The sequence below is a fragment of the Triturus cristatus genome, chromosome 4_1 (assembly GCF_964204655.1).
Source record: "Triturus cristatus chromosome 4_1, aTriCri1.1, whole genome shotgun sequence".
Classification (NCBI taxonomy): domain Eukaryota; kingdom Metazoa; phylum Chordata; class Amphibia; order Caudata; family Salamandridae; genus Triturus; species Triturus cristatus.
In genome coordinates this window covers 548,121,634-548,147,334 of record NC_140585.1, presented here as the reverse complement: position 1 = coordinate 548,147,334, position 25,701 = coordinate 548,121,634, and the positions used below count along the sequence as shown (strand labels likewise).

Here is a 25,701-nt window from a genome sequence, read left to right as displayed (position 1 = left end):
TCGGATATAGACACTGTGCCCTGCACTCCCTCACAGACTGATTCAAAACTTCCTTTTGTTGAACAGAATGACTCTCAGTGCTATAAATTAAAGCTTAGGCCCAAATAGTCGAACAATTTGATTGTTTAAGTCCTCTCCAAGGTGAAGCGGTTGAATTGTCTCCGACATGTATCCCTTGGACCTGAGTAGAGAAAATACCCGAGAAATGTTGAAACGACAGGCGTATTGTAAATCACTGCGTAGCTACTGTATGAGGACATTATTAATTTTGTTTTTATTGAGTGTTTTAGTAATTATTACGAGTGTGATTTTGCACATATATCATCCTATTTCTAGACATGTTTATAATGTTGCTGCTGAACATTCTTTTAGTGACCTACCGCCACATGAATTATCTTATAGACTTGCGCTGCGCAATAACACTTTCATTAGTATGTTACATCATTCCCATCAGACTAGTAATGCCACCAATTGTTGGGTGTGTGGCCGACTCCCTCCCTATCAGAATAACAAAGGAGTTCTGCCTTTCTTTCCACATCCGTTCACACACAATGGCTCCTGTGGAGCATGGTTTAGTTTACTAAATTCCATAGACCCAGACACAGCAGTTTATCAACAACATTGGATATGGGGAAATCTGAATCTAGTTTTATTCAAAGTCTGTCATCCTAATAAGGAGGGTCGCCCCAGTAGAACAGGAACTGATCTAGAAAATGAAGTGTATAAATTAGGTAATTTTACACCTAATCTTATGATTCTGAATGTCAAATCCGAAGTTGAACTAATTCTGCCCACTATGTCAGTATTTTCAGTTAAGGGTGAATTATGTGTAAGAAAAGTTGGTTCCATACATATGGGCCATAGCCAATGCGTTACTACCGTAGAATATAGTGATCAAGGTAAATCTTCATTTAGAGCTTCTCGCCATTCTTACTTTATATGTGGTCAGACGGCATATATGCGTCTGCCTCTAGATTGGGATGGTACCTGTTACATAGCATTCCTTCTGCCACCTGTTTTCCTAGCTCCACCTGATTATTATCGGAATGTTCATTTAGTACACAATAGAGAGCGAAGAGATCTCCCAGTTGTCGATTATACTGAGACGGCATGGGACAAGTATGTAGATTTCAATAAAGGTATCTTTCCCTATATAGGTACAATATCAAATAGTAAGCTGATACGTAAACTAACCAAGACTCTCGAAGCTGTAGTAAACGAGACTATAGCCGCCCTAGGCAATCTGACAGAGGAACAATCAGTAATGAGAATTGTTGTTCTCCAGAATCGTCTTGTCCTTGACGTCATCCTGGCCGATAGGGGCGGAGCTTGCAGGGTCATCGGATCCAGCTGCTGCATATTCATACCAGAAAATTCGCCATCTGTATATAAAGCTATAACACGCCTTCATAAGATTGTGAGCCAGATACACGAAAATCCAGGCACTTGGACGTGGTCCGGGTGGTTTTGGAGTGTGATATCAGCCTGGGGATGGAGAGTTCTATCCTTCCTAGGTATTGGCCTTCTTATGCTCTTCAGTTGTTGTTTATGCCTGCAATGTGGACCAGCGATTTGTGGTCTGTGTGCCACATCATGCATTCCATATCAAGGTTCTCGTTCAAAATGCCGGAAGAAGAAGGAAGAAGAAATGATGCTCCATGAGCAAATCGATGGAATGATGAAGATTGATATCTCTTGAAGGGCAAGTAGGGGACAAGGAGGGAATGTGGAAGTGTGGATTTTCCTGATCAGTTATGTCCCCTATCTTGGACCCCAACGGTTCTATGTGCATGTCACAAGTACATGTATGTTCCCTCCAGTTCCAGTTTCCAAAACGCAAACATATGTGCGTCCACCGTCAACATGTTCTCTGTCAGATCCGCCATCAATGGGCTGGATATTCGATTCCGAAGTATGAAAGGCCACCGACTTTATATGGCTAAGTTACTCCATTTTTACAGTTCAGGCAAGTAGGCCCGATCCTGTCCTTAAAGCCTTCCCTGCTCTCTGTCTCTGACAGCTTCAGCTTGAGCTCGCATCTGTATCCATGAACTTTGTCCTACTCCCTGTGCAGCTAACGGTGCCTGCCTCGGCCAGTTTTGCCTGCCTGCCAAGAAGCTGTATTTCACCTTCGAATTATCTACTTTGCTCTTCAGCCGATGCATTCCTGTTCAGTGATTTAGGTAAACATTTCCTCTAAGCTCACAAGCAAAGGACTCGGCCTTTCCGTCCTCCTGCAAGTAATTCATAGCCCTGTTGCCATGGAAAGTTTTCTGCCCCTCGCATCTCATATAGACACTTAGACGCTTGTACACGCACACACAGTCAGTATAGAATAGATTCTGTCCGAGAGTCTTTTCTTGTGGATAACATAGTTCTCTAAACATAGGATGTTAGATATGATTTGGGATTAGGTTGACTTGACCCCCCAGACTTCTCGTCTCCACATGTAGAGCTAAATGTCAAGTCCCCTTCACCCCCTAGTTGCACGTCAATCACACGTCATGCTGTTGCGCGCGCATCTATGTTAAGTATTATCTTATAGATCCACCTATGCATGATAATCAGAGCCAATCATGTTTCTTTCTGCTCCTTATTACGCCTAGTTTCGATTACGTACCACTATGTCATTTCTCTTATCAATTGTTACGCCTTTTGCATTCATTTCATTGTAATGTATGAGCTATAAAAGTTACTTCTTGTCAATAAAGTATTGTACTTCACTTCCTGAACCCTCGTGGTGACGGAACCTGAAGGCCGCCACTCGAGTCGGCCATTTTGGAATAAAGCCCATTCAGAAAATCTCTTATACCACGGATTCTGCCTCTTGTTATTCTGAGCTATTTTACTTTATTTTAGATTCCGTATGAAATTCAGTCAAGGTAAAAAGAATATTTACCACAGTATACTTCGGTTTTCTATATATATAAGTGATAATTTCATAGCCAATCAACATTAAGCTTCGTACCTATCACAATCAGTAGATTGTTGCCAATCCATCGTAAAAGATTGCACTGCAAACCTACATGATATAGCCTGGAAACCCTACCAGCATTCTCACAAGGATTTTACTGTGGAACAATTAGTATCTAGACTTTCATCTCAATAATAGTCTTTGGTTACTCACTTTCAATAATTTGTACATGTCCTAATATTTACACAGTAATTTTATTTTTGTTGGTCTCATCGTAACACTATTTTTCCTACAGGTTCAAAGGTTACATTTTATAGCCTTATAGCTTCATGGCTACTCCCGTCACCAATATTACAGTTAATCCAATGTGCTTTGCACGCGTGGGTTCGTATCCCATCCTCGTCGCCAAAATGTAAGTGTAGTGAATACACTTAGACGAAGCATTAATAAAGAATAATTTATTGTATTACTCAACCGGACATGTAAAATGCGTCCTGTCCGGAGTTAACACCAATTCCAGTATCTCTCAAGCAGAACGAGACATGAAACACTACAACAAGTAAGCCTATCAGACCTTCTGAATACATTTTACCCAGAATGATTACATTGCAAACCTTTTACACGCACAGGGTTGTCTGAGGGGGCAATCAATACCAAAAGTCTGGCCCACAAACGTAATCTGCGAGTTTTCATGGAACCAAATACAGGTTTTGGGCTAATCATGGAACAATAGCAATAAACTGTTAAAGGATTATTAGCTTTATTTCATAATAAATCAATTAGGCCTATTGCCCTTGTTGCAACGTTTACAAAAACAGATTAGAACATTGGTATCTGGCAAAATTTCTCTCAAGGAAACATCGGGCCTATAGACTTCATGAGTGGCTTGTTATCATGACCAACTGATACCTACATAGTAATAAAATTACAAATATGTGCACAATTTCAAAACTATATAAAATTCTTCCTTACAGGGCCTAATAAGGATTATCACATTGTAAATCTCCTATACCCGCCTTTGCTCGAGCAAGTTACCAAAACCCTGACCTACTATGTTAATTTGTGAAACGCCATTTAAGAACGTGCCTTGAGGTTTTGCCTACATTTTTAAAACAATCCAAAGTTAAAAGCCTACTGCTTCTAACACAGTCTTTTCACAATAAGAGAGGCCTACTGGCTTTCTCATAACTTTTCATAATAAACAGATCGAGCCTATGAAATCTGACATAACGTGTCCCAATTAACAAACAAGGGCTGTACATTTTACCATTGCCGGACAACGCTCTAACCAACACCGGCCTAGTTGAAAGTGCATATGCTAGTCACCATCGTGTATACCATTAGAACATTACAAATATGAACACATTTACAGTGGGCAAACAATATACGCCCCAGTCTCAAAAGGTCCTAACAGGGATTATACAATAAAAATCTTTTACCCCCATGGGGAGGATGAACACCTAAACCTCTGCTTTCATCAAATAGCAAACCTTTCTACAGCCTGTGCACGGCATGATAACAACCCACCTTTAAAGGCCTATAAGCTTCAACAAATGCTGGTCACAAAAGGATGGACCTTCTGTGAAATGCATGTGTTTAATAACAAGTGAACTGCATCTAGATCATGCTGCTAAGTTATTAATGAATGTGGATTAAACACATGACATTTGCAAATTTTGTGATGCTTTTTATTCAACATTTTTGTTTTTAGGGGTACTAAACTAGAAATACAAATACACATTTTATCTGGTTTGAGTATACAGAGCGTTAACACATATAAGGGTCCCCCACTTTTCTTTGTTTTTAGGAATTTCTAACTGATGTGGACACTGTAAAATGTAATAGATTAAAGTAACTGCAAGTCTGGAGATTTCTTAAACTGGTAGATTTTAAATTCAGTCTTTTTAGTTAACGCCAACTAGAATCTACTGCTTGAAGAGAAAGCAAAACAAAAATCGAGGTCTTTATCCTGAACTGTGGTAGCAAGCACTTGTTAACAGATGGGAGTTTGCCTCTTATATTAGGCAGCCTGAATCCTTAAGAAAGTCACTGCCTGTAAAGTTATTATTACTTCATTTCACATTCTGCTCAGTGTTTTCACTCCTGTTTCATCAGTATTATCATACTCCTCAACTCAGGATTGGCCACGTTCATTCACCATTAATGAATAACAGTCTGTCTCCTAATATGGATAGTCAATATTCAATTTCATTAAAATCTGCTGACATTCCTTAATTATCCGTGAGAGCTCTCCATAGCCTTCTACAGAGTAAACTACTGGGAGGATACAAATACCCCCTCCATATACCCTATTTCTTACGGTAGCTACCCACTGTTTCGGATTGGTGAAGAATTTAACATATTATTTTTTTTTTAAATTTTTTTTATTAGAAACCGTTAATACACGATAAAGTACAGACAAGGGCCTACAACCACCAAGGCCGTCCGCTATAGAGCCCGAGGGCCCGCAATGAGACGCCACACATTCACACGAGCCAGAAGCAAAGCTCCCGGCAGTTCGTGAGCACATGTAACAGGCCGTGGCCATAGGCCAGGAGCAATCGGAAAAAACAGTTTCATTTTCTATTAAATACAAAACCACTCAAGGCAATGAGAGTCCGAAATAGCAGCGTGCTCTTCCCAGGACGGGGAACAACGTACAGTGTCTAAAGCAGTTCTTGTCTGGTAGTGGGGGGCAGCGGGAAGACAAAGCATGGAACACACCTCAGAATTTAACATATTTTATCACATCTCAAGTAACATGCAATGCAAGTAAGAAAAATATATTGTTTTTAGAATACAGCATCTCAAAGCTCTTCCTGATCCCACATCACGTGGTTGGCAAGGGTGTTCGGAGCAAGGGCCTTCTTCCAAGAATTGCTCAATGCTCAGACCTCCAGGTGAGATGTTAAATTAAAACCACTGTTACATTGGAGCAAAGATTCTTCAGTGAAAACTGCAAATACTACCAAATAGACCTAATTTCAGGGAGGTGTCAGAGAAGCCCTCCTACTAGGTACAATCTGAGAAAACATCACTCCTGTTCTCATTCAAGCCCTGGTCTATATTGTCAAAATTCATACTGGAAAGATTACTTCGCATATGAACGATTAGGGATAATTAATGGAAGACTTGTACACATGTGAATTAATGCTACTTTAGAATCCATCTCTCATCCCTGTCGGTTCTTATGCAGGATGAGACCCACATTAATTCTGGAGATTATGGGTGTCCACTCTGAGCAAAAGAGGTTCAAGCCCAATAGTGGCACACATAACACATGTCTTATTTGGTCATCACCCTCAGACGGCTCCGGTAACAAGCAACTCATCTTTGACTACTTTTTCTCTCAATCTCCCTCTTCCCAATCAGAAGAACCTACGCACTGCACTTGTTCCATCTAGTTCGGTCCAGCTTACACAACATGCAGTTGAATGCAACTGCCAATTATATAACCCAGGTAAATAACTGCTTACTGTCAAGTTGCATTTTAAACATCCAGTCTGTAATACAGCAACCTAGCCTTTGCAAGTCTCAATCAAACATATATTTGGGGAAAAATAGTTTAGTTTTGAGCGGATTAATCTTGGTCAGAAATACTGATTGTTGAACACTGGTAAAACAGGGAAATGTAAGCCAGCATTTGTTCTAAAATCAGCTAACTCCCCCCGCCCCTCTTACGTTAATTTCTTGTAATATCACTCAAATGGTTTAAGCCTAGTGGTGTAAACCATCAATATACCAAAAAGTCAAAATTAACATTCTGCAAAATGAAGTTCACACCTTGTTCAGCTATGTTTCAATGTTATATAGTAATGGTGAAGTTCAAACGTATAAGATTCATGTAGGAAGGCACCTTATCATAGGGTAAATAGCTGTTCCTGTTTGCTGTCTGAATGCCAGGGAGATCACTCAAACAAAAGGGGACTGTGGAATTCATGCTCAGCGGAGGTGTACAAACACTGCCAACAAGGAAGTATAAAAATAGCACGTCAAAAATCCTTCAAGAGAAGCACCATGAAGTGCAAATTTTCTTAGAACACAAATACCAGAAAACGAGCAAAGAGATGCAAACAATGCCAAATTCAGCCATCGTGTTCCGCTGCACTTTTCCTCTAGTATTTTAAACAATATCCTTATTCAGTGGAGCTTGAAGTTTTTAACTTATTTTATTATGTTTGCAAATTGTTGGTCACGTTTCAGCTAGCATCATGTTTTAACTATTTTATCTCGAAAGGCAAAGACCGGCTGCATTTTTGTTCAGGTTTTAATTAACTGAACAATAAACAATTCATTCATTCAATGCCCAAAGGAAAACTGATTTTTTTCTTTTACACTTTAACAAAAATGGTGCACAACTGCTCAAGTCAAAGAATTAGAATCCCTCTGCGAAGAGATAACCACTCCCATTTCGATTGCTTGTGCAGTGATTGAAGGGCAGCAGATCTAGGCAAAGGTTAAAGAACAGAGCATGGGGATTTTGTGAATGATTGCGAAACTCTTTTTCCAGTGTCCAATACATCTATGGACATAAATTAGGACAATACTGCATCCACACATATGTAAAGGAAATAACAGTCAAAAGTGGCAGGGTAGGGGTGTGTGGCTTGACCGCCTAATATGGTGGTTGCATTCTGAGTCAACTCCAGGCGGTCACCCATTAATCCTCCGGTATCCTGTGCCACATGGCAACCCTGCTCATGAGCCACAGCTCCCCGGGTGGTAGTCTCATCTGGAGACCTGTGGGGACATTTCTTTTGGCGGCGGCTCCGTGTGGGGTGTCAGGGTCGCCAGGGACACGGAGTGGGCCGAGAGAGGGTGCGCCAAGCCGACCACCAGGCAGTGGTGGTCAGTGGGGTCCTGATGCTCCCGACAGCACCTGGGTGGTGAGCTGATAGGCAGTTGGTAGCGCTGGGCAAGCAGTGGAGGGTCGCAGAGCGCTCATCGCCTTGGATGCACTGAAAATGGACCAGCCTGGGAGAGCAACAGCCACCATGGGTATGGCCCAATCGGGCCTGGTGATCTTGGTGCACCTGGGCTCCGGAGAGCTGGTGGCTCTAGCCCCGCGTGGGATCTGCACTGCTTGGGCTGCTGCAGGGCCCTCCCTTTGCCCGGGATTAACCCATCTACTCCAAGAGGTGGAATTGCTGGACTGGGCTCCCCAGCAACGTGGAGGCCAGGAGTGGCTCTGATTGAGCAACGGACCGGACAGAGATAGCCTGCGTCTCCTGTGGGAAGATGGCTCTTTATGTGATATGTCAATAACTTGATATACTGTGAAAAGAGTCCAGTGATTCTCATGAAAGTGTACAGGGCCTTGCTATGCAATCCTAAAGTGCTCTGTTAGGGGTAGTGTGGTCGAGCAGCCTTAGTCTTAACACAGAGGAGCGGAAAACATTTGCAAATACACACAATTATAAATAAATAAATAACAACATGACTCAAGAAGGAGATCCACACCAATTTATAAAAATAGCCAGTATCTTTATATAGAAAATTGTTCAGGTAAGTACGGTTTAAAATAGCAGGTTTGAAGTAAACAGCTGTTTGATACTTTCGTGATTGAAGCACTTCGCAGCGATGTTAAGCTATGGAGAAAACATACATTGCATACGGTTACTTAACAACGACTTAAGGGACCCTTCCCCAGGACTTGAGGTGAGTATGGGGCAAGGTCCAAGGCAGCACCAACAGCTCACCTGAGGAGGCACTGGGGCGTCCGTGTAAACGGGTGTGTTTTTAAGCGTCGGGAGATTATGAGTGATTTTAAATCGATATTGAAAGTCTTCCGCATTTTGTTAAGGTAATATGGAAAAACACACACAGCATACATGTACTTAGCAGCGACTTACAGGACCAATTTTTCGGACTTAAGGTGAGTATGGGGCAAGGTCTGAGGCAACACCAACAGCTCACTTCGGGAGGCTCTGGGGTGTCCAGGTGCACTACAGTGTCGGGTGCCCCATTCACTACAATGGAGGATCAGTCCTGTCACAAAGAGGCTATAGGCATGGACTGGGGGACCAGTCAAGCTGATCCAGCAGGGGGGCTAAACCAGTGCTTAATTTGTAAAATATTAAGTGCCAGGGCTCTGACCAGGAGGCCACTGAGGCTTGCACCACCCATCGCCCTTGTCATCGCTGCCAAAACAACTACTGACCATCTCTCTCGCATGTAAATGCGACAGTTAAGATTTTTCCAGGTCCCCAAAGCCAAAGGAATGGCTGCGGAGGCAGGCATTAGTACTATTTTAATGCATATTGTATTCCTAAACAACCATTGTTTTGCTCATCTTTAAATTAGATGAGCAGCGCCACCATGTGGCAGACTGGCAACACCATACTTAGAACAGTTAGGTGCCGGTGCTGAGCACCAGAAACCAATTAAGTGCCGGTGCTGAGCACCGGAAAGCACCGGCTCAAATTAAGCACTGGGCTTAACTCATGCAATGGCCAGGGGCATGGGTGCACCTTGGGTTCTCTTCTACAAGGCCAAGGGCCGACGGGTGCAGAGGTGTCCTTAGGCTTCGGGTTTTTGTCACCTGGAGTGGTCGTGGTTGAGGGGGCCTGCACAGAGAGGCTGCAGACGGTGTCTGGAGGTCCACAGTGAGCAAGTCCAAGGTGGACTTTGTCTCTGCTGGACTGGGGGACCACGCTGACACAGTTGGCACTTCAACTCAGGCTTGGATCGACAGGTTCAGTGGTGCTTTCCGGTGTCAGTTTTTTGGCATTCTAGAGGCCTCGCAGCAGATATTGGATGCCTGCAGGATGCAGAGGAGCAGCTCTGCTACTCCATGGGAGAGCCTTGGTTCTTTTTCAAAGGCAGGCATTCCTCCCAGGCTTTTGGAGTCACAGCTGCAGGACGAGTCGGCTCTGGCACAGTTCTTGATGAGGGATGCAGACAGGCCGGCGGGGTTGGAGTCAAATCAGCTGCTTCCTCTCCTCTTCTCTGCTTTTGCAGCTCTTCGGTTCTTCTTCTTAGGAATCTACTTCTCCCATTCCAGGGGATCCCATAAATACTGAGGGGCATTAGAGGGAGTGCCAGGTAGTAGCCAATGGGCTACTTACCTCAGTGACTACATCGTCATATGACTACTTCTGTTGGGAAGTGGGAATAACCCAATCAATCAAATGCTTGTTAAGCGCAGCTACTCCCCCGTAAGGGTTCTAGAGGTACTGAGGTGCTGCTGATCCATCTAATCACTGTGATTCAGTCGCAGAGACAGGTCTTGAGGTCCTTCCTGAATTGGGGCAGCAACGGTGATTGCTTTAGGTAGAGAGGCATGGTGTTCCAGGTCTTTGTGGCGAGATAAGAGAAGGATCTTCTTACAGCACTGGTCCTACGGATCCGTGGTGATCCGTGGGACAGTAGTGAGGGCCTGTTGGGTGGAGCGGAGCGGAGATGTCTGGTGGGTGCGTGAAATGAGAGGCGGAGGTTGAGGTACGCAGGCCCCGCGCCGTGGAGGTCTTTGTAGGTGTGTGTGAGGAGCTTGAAGGTGACCCTTTTGTTGACTGGGAGCCAGTGGAGTTCTCAGGTGTTTGGTGATGTGGCTGCGGTGGGGGATGTTGAGGATGAGTCTGGCTGTGGCGTTTTGAATGTTCTGCAATTTGAGGAGTTTGTTGGTGACCCCGGCGTAGAGTGAATTGCCGTAGTCGAGTCTGCTGCTGAGGAGCGCGTGGGGATCGTCTTTCTGGACTCTGTGGGGATCCACCTGAAAATCTTTCAAAAGGAGGCAAAGTGTGTGAAAGCAGATGAAGAGACAGCGTTAAACTCATTGTTCATGTTGAGCGAGGAGTCCAGTATGATAGAGAGGTGGGGGGTGTTCCCCGTGCGGTGGGCCACCAGGAGTCGTACCAAGCAGAGGGGTTGGGGCCCAGGATGAAGACTTCGGTTTTGTCTGAGTTGAGCTTGAGGCAGCTGTCTCTCATCCAGGTGGCGACGGCCTTCATCCTGTTGTGGAAGTTGCTCCTGGTGACTGTGGGTTTGTTGGTGAGGGAGAGGATTAGCTGGGTGTCATCGGCATAGGAGACTATATTGAGTCTGGGGTTCCGGACGATGGTTGCTAGCGGGGACATGTAGACGTTGAAGAATGTAGGGCCCAGGAAGGAGCCCTGGAGCACTCCACAGCTGATCTCAGAGGGTTCTGAGACGAAAAGTGGTAGTCTGCATTCGACCGGTGAGGAAGGGGCAGATCCATTTTGTTGTGGAGGCGGAGCAGGATGGGGGGTTAGCATGCTCTCCTAAGCTAGTAACCAGAGTTGCATACAAAAGGCAGAGGGGATGTTCTGAAGCTCCCTTGCCTTGGTAAGCTAATCTGTAGGTCATCTTGTGGGAGGGGGTGAAAGACACCCCCGACAGAGCTGGCCTGGTTTCTGGCCTCCCGAGAGCGAAGGCCCTCACCCTTGGGGGTCAGCAAATTATCTCTGGTGTTAGCCTGGCTATAACCAGTCAGTTAGCTCACCAGCAGTTGGTAAGGTTTCAGAGGGCACCTCTGAGGTGCCCTCTTGGTGCATGTGTTGATAAATCCAATACTGGAATCAGTGTGGGTTCATCAATACAAGATGTGTGGTGTTCAACATCCTTGTTTTCATTGAAGCCATCATGGAGCCAGGGAACTCGTTTTCACCAGTGCCCATCACGTTTTAAAATGCCTTACCTCTTCACTTGCACTGGCTGTAATCGAACTGTCCAGCACAGGGGCATATCTGCTTATGCAGGTATGCCCTCACATATAATATTAAGGACCCTGCCTTAGGGCTGTAGGGGTGGCTTACAAATATATGCAGTGGTAGGGGACATGACACACAGGAAAATGTGACATATTATGTTTTTACTTTTGTATGCACCCCAACACACGCACTGGCAGGCATGCATGCATGTGCTTGTTGAGGGGTCCCTAAGGGGGGGTCACAATTTGTGCTTCAGCCCTTAGGGACCCTCTTTAGCAACGCAGGCCCTAGGTACCAGGGTACAATTTACTAGCCACTTACAGAGGTTGCTAAAGGTTTTACCAATTGGGGAAAACAATTGTATGGTTTTGGGAAAGAACTCTGGCACTCGTGACCCGATTAGCAGGAACCCAGCGCACTTTCAGTCAAAATCACAGCATGTACCAGGCAAATGGTGGGGGTGACCATGTCAAAAAGGGCACCCCCTCCCCCCGGATATCAGTTATTGTGTAGGGGAGTGCCAGCATTGCGTGTGCAGGGCCTTCCGGACCTCGAACTGCAAATACTGACTGTTGCTTTTACAGGAAGCCAAGCAGACCTGGCAGGTGGCGCAAAGTTGACTAAACAAATGGGGGAGACAAATCGAGCAAGATGCTACACAGGTTGTGTCAAGCCACCAAATACCAATCTTCTTTGCCCCTAATCTGGGATGTGCAGGGGTGATGGCTGGAGAGCCCTTGTGAAGTAGATCAGAGCTTTGCCACTTATTTTTGCGAGGTGTACATCTGGGAAGAGATCCTGAGCCTGGATCAAATTGCTACGTTTGTGGATGATTTACCTTCCCAGGGACTTTCGGATACCACCCAAGCTCAGCTAGATCATGAAATTACTGAGGAGGAGCTCTCGCTAGCCCTTGCGGGACTACAGCTGGGAAAGGCTTCAGGCCCTAATGGATTCCCATGTGAATTTTTAAAAGCCTTTCTGCCTTAGCTTAGAATACACTCATTAGGGGCAATCCATTCAGCATGTGAGACGGCGCTGGTTCCACCAGATTGGGGACAAGCAGAAAGGTGGTTCTCCATAAACAGGATACCCTGCCAGAGGAATGCTCCTCATACTGCCCAATCTCCCTCTTGAATTGAAAGGTGAAACTCCTGGCAAAAACCTTGGCCAACTAGTCCGCCCTGACCAGGTAGGCTTCATGCCGAATCGGGCCTCGCAACCTAACATTAGGCGTGTGCATAATGCCCTGGCTCTTGTGGATCAACTGAGGCCGGCGGAGGTGCTCCTCGCTGACATCGACAGGGCTTTCGACTGCCAGCTGGGATTATTTGTTTATTCCGTTTCAGAGGTTGGACCTGAGCCCCCAATTCACCTCCAATGTTCGGCTCTTGTATATGGATCTTTCAGCGACCGCGTAGGTTGCACGTGCCTTGTCTGACCCGTTTCCCAAGAGTCGGAGACAAGACAGGTATGCCCCTTATCACCATTTGTTGTTTGCACTGCCCATGGAGCCATTGGTCTCATGGGTCAGGATGGATGCCCAGGTGAGGGGCTTTGAGTGGATGGCGGGGCTGTCCGATAGGATTGCACTTTACGCAGACGACATCCTGTCTTTTCCTTACCAGCCTGGAAACTTCAGGACTTTAATGCTACAGCTCCTGCACATCTTCAGGGGAACCTCTGGCCTCAATATGAATGCCTCAAAATCCAAGTTATTCCCTGTCAGTGGGCTAAGACTGGTGTGAATATGGCTAGACTGCGTCTAGAGTGGCACAATAAGTGAAAATGTTCAGCGCAATCGCTGGTGTCCAAGATGAATTCAAGCACTGCTTCCATCACTAAGTCGTTTGCTGCAGTAGAGGTTCTAAATGTGACCGGTATGTCCAGATGTGTGTCCAGTGCTCACTGTGCCAGAGGAGTCAAACTATAGACCATTGAAAAGGCCCGAGTAGGACCTAACCTGTCTTGAGCTACTTGTGTTCCCACCTAGAGGGATCTGGTCTAGCAATTGGGTGTGGCCGTTACTGCCAGAAAAGAACTAAAGCTGATTTGTGTATAGCTGGTCTAGAATGCATCCTTGAGCAATCACCAGTGGCTGAGATTAATTCAAGCACGGTGGTCACTACTTTATTTTTATTGGATCTCCCAGAAGCTTTCTTGACGGTGTATGACCATCTAGAGTACTAGTTCAGAAACGGTGATCTTTGCTTTCAACTTCCATTGGTAATAGGTAATTTCAGCTATTTGTTTTGGCCAGAAAGCATTTACCTAAAAGATACCAACTGTTTTTTGAGACCATTGTCTCTTTGGGGGTGCTTTTTTTAAAGTGCTACTATCATGCACTGCTGCCTCACGTTGGCCGTTTTGAAAAATCACAGCCTTTAAAAGATAAATACGGACTTCAGAAAGTCATTATTTTCAACTTTTTCTTTAAAAATAAATTCCTAACTCCTGATAGCCTTTAACTAGTTGTTTTAATCATTACCTTTTTTCTTACTTTTACTGGTGTTCGAATTTTATTGGTTTTTAATTTCTTAACTTTAATGTTTTGGTGATACTAAAATACTTTACAGGTGTTTTCTCTTAAGGAAGCTTGTCAATTTGATCAACAGCTCAGGGTAAGCCCAGAATTCCTCACAGACTCTTTGTCTTTACTTCGTATCTACTGGATACTTAAATAAAGGGGGTGGAGGGTTAATTCACTACCCATAATCAGTCTGTGGTTAACTTTTAGCGGGACCTAGTACCTACCTGTGCCTGCTTGTGACAGTCCTGTCTCCCTCCCGCCGCCGCATCTCTCAACACCGCGGCCACTGTGTGGAGGGGGACTTCAATTCCCAGGCTCCTGAGCGCCGAAGCCAGAAGCCGGCGTTGTATCATACGCGCCTGGAGGCGCTATAAATTTCAGCACAGCCCCGGTGGAGCGGGCGCCATAATCAGTCTGCGGTTAACTTTTAGCGGGACCTAGCACCTACCTGTGCCTGCTTGTGACAGTCCTGTCTCCCTCCCGCCGCCGCATCTCTCAACACTGCGGCCGCTGTGTGGAGGGGAACTTCAATTCTCAGGCTCCTGAGCGCCGAAGCCGGAAGCCGGCGTTGTATCATACGCGCCTGGAGGCGCTATAAATTTCAGCACAGCCCCGCGGGACAGCGCGCGGGCAGCGCCGGGCTAAGCCCGGGCAAAGGGCGGGCCGTCTTTGGTAGTCAGGGGCCGCAGGAGGACGGGACGGGCCACCCCCCTAAACACCGGTATTCCGGGACCTGTACATTGTAATGAGTGTCCATTATCACTCCTGAGACTTTATTGTGTATTTGTGTCTAAGCTAGGGGTCCTTTGTTCAACAAACCCCCAGCAGCGTATTTTGACGTGGCTGCAGTGTGTTCTATTGAAATACATGGCGCGTTAAATAACAATGGCTCCTTCTTTAAGGTCCGGGAGAAAGATCGCTCAGGATAGTATAGGGGGTTCTGTGTATGGGACTTTAGATAATTTCATCACAAGAGCGGCTTGTGTTCTCGAGCATGAAATTACCCTTACCGAGAAGAGATTGTCCCTAGAGCTACTGGCTAAGAGATCCTCCCTTGGTAATATAATGTCTGCTGTTTCTCCCGAGCGCTTGCCAGCGCGTATCGATTTATACCCGGTTTCAAGTACCGAGATCGTGGGGTCGGATATAACTAATTATAGCAGTCTAGATACTACCCCCAAAAGTATTTCCATCCTAGAGAATAGACCATCTGCCGTAAAACCTAATACTATCTCCCTGTTGCCCCCTTAACAGCACCATTGGCTGATAACTTGGAAAAGGGAAGTACGACCCAGCATATTGATGGTAAAAGAAAGAGGAAAAAACGCGGAGGAGGGGCTCAAAAGGGAAGATGCGCTAAATTGTCTAAACCTGACACCACTCCGAATGTAATCCCCCCCTAGCTACTTATACCACATCCTTAGTCGCCCCTAGCCCTAGGTCTAATAAGACAATATCTTGCCAGTCTTGTGTTAATCAGCTCCCAAATGGCATCTTGGAGACCCTTCAACAACTGTTAAAATCGTTATTGCTTCCCTTACTAGAGAGAGTTAAACAACTTAGTATTAATGTTGGGAACCTGGAAAGCACGGTGCTTGCCAATACGGCTATCTTAAATAAATTCATCGAGTCCACTGCTGACCACGGGCCAGCAACATCTCTAGGCATAGTTACTAACGCCCAGAACGTTTTGACTGGCACCTCTCATTCCATCTTGCCTAGTCAACTCCCTCTTGGTTCTACCTCTACTATGTCCAAAGAGCTAGTAAATCCACCTGCTTTGGACTCTACCAGGGAAGAAGGTCAAACACACGTCGGAACGGGTAGGACGAAGATGCCCATTAACAACCCTAGACTACAGCCCAATAATAGAGGGATCACCGTGCCCCTGAGAGAAGGTTTGTTTCCTAAACCTCCGTGTATTAACTTACCCCCCGATTCTTTACCGTATACGGTAATCTTGGCAGGTGTTCCTGGGATATCCTGTGATAAGTCTCAGTCCCACAGAGAGCTTAAAAATAAGGTCATACATTGGCTTAATAGGAATAGGCCTCTCCCACCCAACATGAATACAGAAATTTTGTCTGTTAGAAGAGTGAGCTGGCTAGGTACTAAAACCAAGGATGTGGAGGGTGACTGCATAATCACAAACTTTAGGGATCCAAGAGTGGTTAGGTACAGCTGCAGCCAACCCAACATCCAGGGCACTAGAGGAATTCTTACCTTTGATTTGTGCTATTTCTACCCTACTATCCATCACGGGACATAAAATGCCCAGACCGATGGGTGGGAAAGGGTTTCTAGACGTTCATATGGCCCAATCAGACAGGATTTCCTTTTACCCTTGTACAACCGATTTGGACCACTGAGTAGTATGGAGGGGGTGGATTGACTGGTTGATAACAACATGGGTCTTGATTGTGAAAGAAATAAGGGGTATGGAAGTATTAGCAGGGCAGAGCAAGTATTTTGTAGAGGTAACTCGGGGAGGTTTTCAGGAGCTGGGAGCGAACAACTAAGTATTCCACCTTCTATATCACCTGTGCTACATAGTAAACTAGATTTTCCTTTTTTACCTCCCGCTTCCTCTGAATGCTCCCAACTCAGAAATCTACCCCGCAAAAAGTTAGCCGATTTAGTGTTAGCTCCCCATGTCAGAGAGGCCCAGCATGACATGGCTAATTGCACACGCTTGGAACCTAGCCCCTGTGAGATAGGGTCCCTACTCCCTGGCAAGATTGTCAATTTGATTAACCCTCAGGTCTTGTCTCCGCAACATCTACTTGTTGATAGTGTTCTCCAACAGCTTACTCTGGTTTCCTGGAATATAGCTGGCCTTAGGAGTAAAATCTCTATAGATGAGTGGTCCGCATGGGTGGAAAATTATGACATTCTGGTTTTTCCAGGAGACATGGACAGTGGACCCGGTTTATCTATCGGGCTACCTTAATTTCCATGAAGCAGCTATTGGAGGGACCAAGGGTAGACCCTCAGGTGGTCTCAGTATCTGGGTCAGGCAATCCATTAAGTGTAGACCCACAGAATTGGTCATAGACAGCCCAGATCTTTTAATATTATTGTTGCATCTTCAGGGCAGCCCCGATATCATGATTATTAATGTTTATAATAGAGGTCAGCTAGGAGGGCGTGGTTCCAACACTTTTCTCCATCTTGATGGGTTTCTAGAATCAGTTAACCCAGATACAAATGTAATAATATTGGGGGATCTCAACTGCTGTTTTGAGCCTCTGATTGTTAATGGGGAAACACTTATGACTGATGTGGATATCTTATTGAACATTCCCTTTCTTGACCTTCCTCCCGTCAAGAAGTGGGCTGAGTCCGATATTCAGTGGACGAGTTTGTGTTTGGGGCGTGGTTTCAGGGCGGCAAATGGACGGACTGACTCCGATAAAATGGGGACACATTTGACGATGGTTTTCGTCATAGTAGAATTGATTATGCCCTCATTAAAGTGGAGTTTTGGCCCGCCCCAAGAGATATGGTGATTCTGGACCGCCCTGAGAGTGACCACAACCCCCTAGTTCTATGCCTCTTGCCTTGTATTGCCCACAGAAGTGTTGAGCAAACTGAGATAGCTACCGCTGATGCTTTTCTTACTAATAATCTACGTAGAGTGCGTTGGGATAGGGTAGCAATTGATACTGGTGCACTAGAGGAGATCAGTATAAAAGTTTCTTGTGCCCTGAAAGGTCTGCGCTCCCTTTCATCTCAAGTAGCCGTCAATAGGGAGATCACAAAAATTCACGAGGTCTTATTTTTGGGCCTAAAAACATACTTTTCCAAACCCACTAAAGGAAAAAAACTAATCCAACCAAAGGGCAATCATTGGTACAATAAAATGTGCCGTGAGACCTATGGTAAATTGAAATCTGCCATTAAAACCAAGATCATGGGTGACATCCAAATAGCTAGGCGCAATTACCTTAAAGCCAAAACTCTGGCCAAACAATCCTGGGATAATAACCATTGGATAGAGCTCTTGGCTGCCAGTAAACTTAAAAACCTGACCAAGTTCTGGCATATTGTAAAGTGGGGTAACTCACTGAATGCACAGGTCCCCACAAATTACGTTCTTCCTGAAATATGGGTGGAGCATTTTGAGTCCCAGTTCTCAGGTTTTAATCTGATTGATGAAACTCCTCCCCACAATTTCTGTGATATGACCAACACGCAGAACCTTACATTTGATTGTAGAGAGGTCGAAGCAACATTAAACCAGATACCCTGTGGAAAGGCCCCTGGTATGGATTGTGTCCCGGCGGACCTTTTCAAATATGATCGAAGAAACTGGGTACCATATATTGCCTTCTTGGCTACTGCCATAGCCAATGGGGCTGCTATCCCAGAATCTTGGAAAGGTGCGGAGATACTGCCTATATTTAAGAAGGGTGACCGCTCATGCCCAGGGAACTATCGCCCGATCAGTCTGATTGACTCGATCCAAAAAATCATTGCCAGGATGGTATTAGCTAAAATCCAGATTTGGATCGAGCAGGAGGAGATTTTATCCCCCCTACAGGCTGGGTTTCGATCCTGTATCTGTACCATCGATCAGGTCTTTAGGTTTCAATTGATCGTGTGGAAAACGGTCTACCTGGGCGGTGGCACTCTTATGCCGCTTTTGTTGATCTTAGGTCAACTTTTGACCTAGTCCCTAGGTCCAAACTATGGGGGGTCCTAGGTAGGTTAGGGATGGCCCCTAGATCTCTTGAACATTGTGATTAGGTTGCACGATGCAAACTTTGCTCGGGTAAGGTGGGGGAATCAAGGGCAGGTCACAGATAGATTTGCAGTAACACGGGGTGTCAGGCAAGGGTGCGTCTTAGCGCCTACCCTGTTTTTGTTATTTATTAACAGGGTTGTGCAGTATTTTTCAACTATTTCAACATACGCCCCTTGCCTAGGTGGTATTAAGTTTCCATTGCTCATGTTTGCGGATGACACCCTTTTATTATCGCAGACACAGATGGGTTTACAGGCAGCCTTGAATAAGTTTGATGACTTCTGCCTTGATCATGACTTACAAGTCAATGTCTCAAAAACGAAGCTCATGGTTTTTAACAAGGGAAGACGTATGGCAGGCCATGTTATGATGAATAATGAGAAGCTGGAACAAACTAATATTATGACTTATTTGGGGATCGTCCTTGAAAGTAAATTGAGTTGGAAGCCCCAAATTGATATCTTATCACTAAAGTTTGCCCAGCTAACCGGGTGCTTGGTTAAAGAGTTGAGACTGTCTCAGACCAAAAGGATAGGTCCAGCAATGAAGATTTATAACTCCAGGATTAGTTAGGCGATTCTCTATGGCGCGGACCTCTGGGGGTTTGCGGACCTTTCTTCTTTGGTTAAAGTCCAAAATAAATTTCTGAAGAACCTCACTGGTCTTCGTAGCTCAAGCCCCGTGAAACCATTACTATTGGATCTTGGGTGTCACTCAATAGAAGATATTGCTCGATTTAAACCAGTGGCTCTATGGAGAAGAATCTGGACCACCCCGGAACTAGCCCCATATGCTAAGGCTATCCTGGATGTCCGTTCCATTTTGGGTTCAGGTAACCTAGCATGGTTTAAGCAAGTTAGATTGCTCCTGGAGTCCTTGGGCTTGGGAACCTTGTGGTCTGATCCCGCTGACAATCCCTTCCCCTCCAAAAAACTACTTAAAAACTTATATTGGTCTCATATTCAGCAGAAACACTTTACTCAAATCTCGGCTACCTCACTGACCGGCATGTTCTTGGTGTGTAAAAGTGACCCTTTATTAGAAGAATATTGGGATACTATCTGCAAGTCCAGTGACAGGAAACTTTATCACCAGCTAAGGGTCGGCTCCCTACCCATTAGATCATTTACTAAAAACTGGAAGGGGGAGGAGACCAAATCCTGTCACTGGTGTATTGATCGCAGAGAAACAATTGGTCATATATTCTTTGAATGCCCAGCTTATGCCGCTCCCCGGGCGAAATGGCTTAAATCCATTTGCCATAATAAGGGTATTAGAGTGGGGTCAGTGGCCTTAAGATTATTGAGATATGACACGAGTGAACCCACTGTAATTGCTGTGGCCAAATTTTTAGGCTGGGCTTGGATTATTAGAGCAAGGCTATAATGGTAATTATGTGCCGTGATTTTATCCAGTTTTTTATTATTATTGTATTGATTTTAATCCTATTTATAATCGTGGAGTTTTAATGTTTGATTTTATTAGGATAGTATTTTTATCACTTTTTAAACTTTTGTTCATATGTCTTTCATGATGTATTCAATCGAAATAAAGACTTATTGACTTGACACTACTCACTCTTTAGTTAATCATCTGGTTTCACACCGAATCTAACATCATCTAATCCAAGATCTCTCTATGCATACTTATCATTGACTCTGCAAGCTCCCAGAAGTCCAGTTAAAATGTAAGGTAGGACCCCCAAAGACTATTACTTTTGCATTTTCATGTACTGTAGTCAGTCTGCAAACTCATGAGGAGCATCGATCACCAACTCATTTCAGGCACAACAGGATGGTAGGGCTAGAACCTCCATCCAAACTTTAACCCTGGCCCTAAATTAGGAAAAAGGTGCTATATACCTACCGAATTCTGACTGTACATATTCTCCATTTTTCTTATCAAGTTTTGATGTTTTCTTCTTTACGCACTTTGAAGTAACCAAATGGTTACAAGTAGAACACTATAACCTATAAATCTTTTTACCCGATAAATTGCTACACCAGCAAATCAAACAAAAAAAAAAGGGCCATGAAAAGACACGTGCATTTGCGTCTTGACGGTATTGGCACTCATGTGATTCAGCAGATACATGCATGCGAAAGGACATATGCGCACACCAAAGTCATAATGCATGCGTGCGCCCACTTGCTGACGTGAGTACCATTTTTTTTGCTTTTCCACATGATGGACGCTACTTGGAGCTGTAAATAAAATTCTTTTTTGAAGAAACTAATGTGACCTCCAAGAAATGTGAAAAAACGATAAAACCAAATAATAAAAAGACTGAGAAGTGGGCTAGCAATGGGATTAAGTGGGGGGAAAGCAACAAGGAGTGAGCAGTGTTAAATTAAAAAAAAGCTGGGTGGTGGAAGAAGGGATAACAAAGGAGGGGGGAAAAGCAGCATATGAGAGAGAGCACAAACAACAGCATGGGGGATTTGGCAGAGGGAGAATCACACATGAAGGAGAGAGCTGGAAAACACATGCGCGCCCATGGAATTCCTAACAATGAAAGAAGCAGTTCCCTAAAAGTAAGCAGTGGAAATATACAAATCAGCTAATAATCAAAAGGATGGGCTGAGGGACAAACACAAGATTGGGAAGACAAGCCATTGAATGAGTAGCGACAAGAAAGTCAATGTTAAGCAACAAGCAGCCTCGAAGTCCAGTACAAGCTTTTGGTATGGTTTAATTAGAAAATATGCCATTTCTGTGTGGCCATCCCCAAATGTCCGCCTTTTGCTCGACCCTATTTTATTGCTGGTTTTCAGACTCTGCACACTGAGGCACTGCTGTCCCACACCCATGGAGGAATTGGCTAATTTGTTTGGCATATTTAACTTTTTAAAATAAGGTCATAGTATATGGTGCAGAAATACATTCACTGGTATGAAAAAGCAACTGTCACACTTTTTGTGCCATCTCATTCTAGAGTGGTGGGTCATTCCTCTGGGGTCCAGCCTTAAAGTGCTACTTATATTGCCCTTTACATACTTCACTCTAGCTGTGCTTGTTGATATAGGTCTCAAGTACAATGAGAAGACCCAGTAAGGAGCTTCCACCTTCCACTTCAGGAAGTGAGCATGCACGTTGCCAAATTTCACTTTGATGATTTCAAATTTGATTGAAAAAGTAACTACATCAATCAATATTTTAACACCTTGCCCAATTTGCAAATTTTTTTTTTTTTTTAATGTTAAACTTACCAAATTATAGCCTCTTGATTTTGAAATGGTTTCAAAGTCACCGATTCCGCCATTAAGTGAAATGTCAGGCTCCATTTCTGCAAACTTGTACTTCATCGGATTTCTAGGCATCCCAAAGCATCACTTTTCACAGATGATCCAAAACAGTGAGCTACTCCTGCGATCTTGAAAGAACCACAGACTTTCCTGTAAAATCAAGCATATACGTATCACATTTAATTTCAGAGCTAGAGTCTGTTCTCAGAACATGGTTTAACAGGCATGCATTAATACAATGTTAACAAAATTAGGGTTAAATAAAAACATGTATTGCCATGCAGAGGTTATTTCTAACCAGTTGTGGCAACTGTTTTGCGGCGCACAATTATAAGTGGCCCAGGGTTCCTGCACCAGGGGTGTGGGAATTCTGCACTCAGTTTTAATGGGCGGAAAATCCAGCCTGTAAAATTACATTAGGAAAGAGCCACATCCACATTGGCCACAGGATACATTGAACACCTGCTCCGAGCAGGTGGTAATCAGGGCCGCAATGTTATATTTCCTTGTTTAATACATACAACGTTCTAGTAAAGATTTCCAAATAACAGTCTTCTATTTTTGTATATTTGCACTCAAATCGGATCTTGCTAGATTAGGCTCCATTGGCATCATGTGATGCGAAAACTTTGAAGCAAATAAAAGGGCGATTCACCTTTTAAACATGCCTCTGACAAGGATGTATTCTCGGTCCTGGACCGAGTGGAAAGCCCACAACTACTGGCTTCACACTGTCCTCCAGGGGCAAATCCAGGCCTCCGGGCTTCTTCACCCTTACCTCACCCCCTCATCTGTGGCGTCTGTACATTAAATGCCACACACAGCTGCAGGAAGGGGCTCGGTTCTTCTTTTTCTAAGGGTAGTGCAACTGAAATCAGTTTCAGGAGGCTATGCTTCAGGGTGCAAAACATTTGAAAATGTAACGTTTGACACAGCTTCGCTTAGGCAAAGCTACGCAGATGGTCAAAGGGGCAAGAAACATACACTCACTTCCCAGATCTCAGTTACTAGGCCAAAGGGATCAACAGCATCAAATATGAGCAAAAACTCAATCAGGCCCTTGCTGCCGACATTCTTTATGAAAATACAAAACAACAATCCCTCACCCAGCAAACATATTTGTACAACAATGTAATTATATGAACTTACCTAAAAACGATGAGGTGCAAAGGTGTGCCCAATATGGTAACCACGATGTAATGCGTCCGGATGTACTTACCTGCGATCTAATGACCAACAAGTTCAAAACATGAAGGTCTCACCCCCCTGAGGGGAGCCTCCCGTGAAAACCGACAGGCCGAGTGGGGATTCTCACTGCAGGCGGCGGCGACTAGCGGGGGCGCTTAGACCTCCGACGTGGCCCTCGGAATCTAAACCATGGCATCTGGCAGGACTCACAGGACTGCGACCCAGTCGAAACTGGACAAATTTGCACAGCAGAAACAGCAGACGGAGAACAAACAAGGGTCTGCGCCACCGGGCGACGCCCCGGAGCCTTCGAACAGGGAGCTTCTGGAGGCAATCATGGGGGTCAGGTCCTCCCTGGAGATGAGAATAGACACGGTGGCCACTGAGGTGACCTTGATCCGCGAGAACATGAAGAAACTTACCGAGAAAATGGGGACGGTGGAGAGCACCGCCAAAGATCAAAGTGCTGACACGGTCCAGCTTAAGGAACAGGTTAGGGTACTTAGCTCGGCCCAAGAGGCAATGGCCCTACAGTTGGACGATTACGAAGGACGAATGCGCAGAAATAATATACGAATAATTGGGGTCCCGGAGCAGGCGGAGGGGCAGGCGGTAGACCTGTTCGTTGAAGATATGGTCCTCAATCGTCTGCAACCCAATGGGTTTTCTAAGTGCTTTACCATCGAGAGAGCTCACCGTGTACCCGGGGGCAGGTCGAAGCCAGGGGCCCCGCCAAGGCCGTTGTTGGCAACGGTGTTCAACTTCCGTGATCGGGATGTAATATTGCAGATGGCAAGGGCGGCCCCACCACTCAAGCTGGAGAACAGTCCGATCAGGTTCTTCCTGGACTTCACGCTGAGAGTACAGAAGCAGAGGCGCGGTTTTCTCGAGGTCAAGAGAGCGCTTAGAGAACAGGAAATCAAGTACGCTATGATGTTTCCAGCGAAACTACGCGTGGAGGCAAACGGCAAAACGTGGTTTTTCACCCGTCCGGAGGAGGCTTGGGAATGGTTGGAGGGGTGGCGCAAAGTAGAGAAGAAAAGGCATAAGACACCCTCGGCGGCGGATACAGAGGAGGACTGGCGCCAACACTGGCGCCCCAGGGCGCATTCTGACTCGACTCACCAGGAACTGGAGGAGGGGTGCCAGTCGAGCGCCGGGTGAGACCGATTATGGTACGCCTATCTAACCCTGGGTGCCACAGGGTTGCTGGGAAAAGGGACATTGGCGCGAGAAAGCCCAGTGAAGAGGGACCTTCTTGTTCGGGGTTACATGGGGGTGGCCTGGGGCGGCTCCATGGGGAACATAATCGTCATTGACTTGTTGGTTCGGTCCCCCGGGTCCACTACGTTCTTTGGCGAATAAAAGGGTTGCCCAACGGAAGAGAACTGAACTGCTCCTTGTGGGCCGGAGCCTGTAACGGTTTAAAAGGTGCATGGCACAGTTGGTACAAGTGGACCAGATGGGGGGGTTATTGGGCCTGAATTGGATTGCATTAAAATTGGTTCGGGGCGGGGGGCGGGCAGGGGAGGAGGAGTGCATACCTGACTGCTTACTGCACAGGGAGTGGGGTTATCTGCGTTCCCTAGAGTTGTGTATGGGGGGGCGACAGGCACTCTGCAGGTTGGGGGGGGCGGGCAGTTTCAGGTCCGCGATGCAGGGAAGCAGGGAGGGGGGCTTGTTTTTCTGGTTGGCATCACAGGGGGGTTTGATCAGTTGGGGGGGACGGGGGAGTGGGGGTGGGTTGGAGGAAAGTAACGATGGTATCATCCGACTTGATATAAGTTGTTGTTTTGTTCAGTTGACAGCGGAAACCATTCAACGTCTACGAGACACTAGGGGATGTCCGGTTGGCACGCAGTTCACTTCACCGATAGAGATCAGCCATCACACGCCCCCGGGCGGGCAGACCAGGCGCGGCTAGACATATATGGCAGTAGGGAAAGGACTTAGACTAGTAACCTGGAACGTTAATGGGTTGGGGAATAGGATCAAAAGAGGGGTGGTGTTGCAGTACGTCCATCGCCAGGGACTGGATATGGTGCTCCTACAGGAGACCCATTTGCATGGCAATTCATGTAGGGCCCTGGATAGGAGGGGTTACCGCATGTTGGCACACTCGGGCTTCACTTCTGGCTCTAGAGGGGTAGGCATACTCCTGAGGAAAACCTGTCCCTACATACACCACAGAACCTGGACTGATCACTTAGGGAGATTTGTAGCCTGCACAGGCAGTTGGGAGGGTAGAGTTCTTAACTTAGTTTCAGTTTATGCACCACCTGGCCTGCAGCGCACGACATTGTCAGACGTAGCGAAGCTGCTTCTGGAGCTCCCAAATGGGACACTAGTGGTAGGGGGCGACTTCAACTTGACTATGGACTGCTTAGTGGACAGATCCCCCCCCCCCC

At 45.5% G+C, this 25,701-nt stretch overlaps 1 protein-coding gene across 1 annotated transcript in view; it reads right to left on the bottom strand.

Moving 5' to 3' along the window:
* Positions 1-25,701, bottom strand: part of PROSER2 (proline and serine rich 2) — a 188,845-nt gene that overhangs the window by 130,155 nt on the left and 32,989 nt on the right. The window contains exon 2 of the mRNA XM_085652858.1: positions 22,070-22,255. Within this exon, the coding sequence (XP_085508984.1) occupies positions 22,070-22,180 (111 nt within the window). The 5' untranslated portion in view covers positions 22,181-22,255. The remainder of the gene's footprint in view (positions 1-22,069; positions 22,256-25,701) is intronic.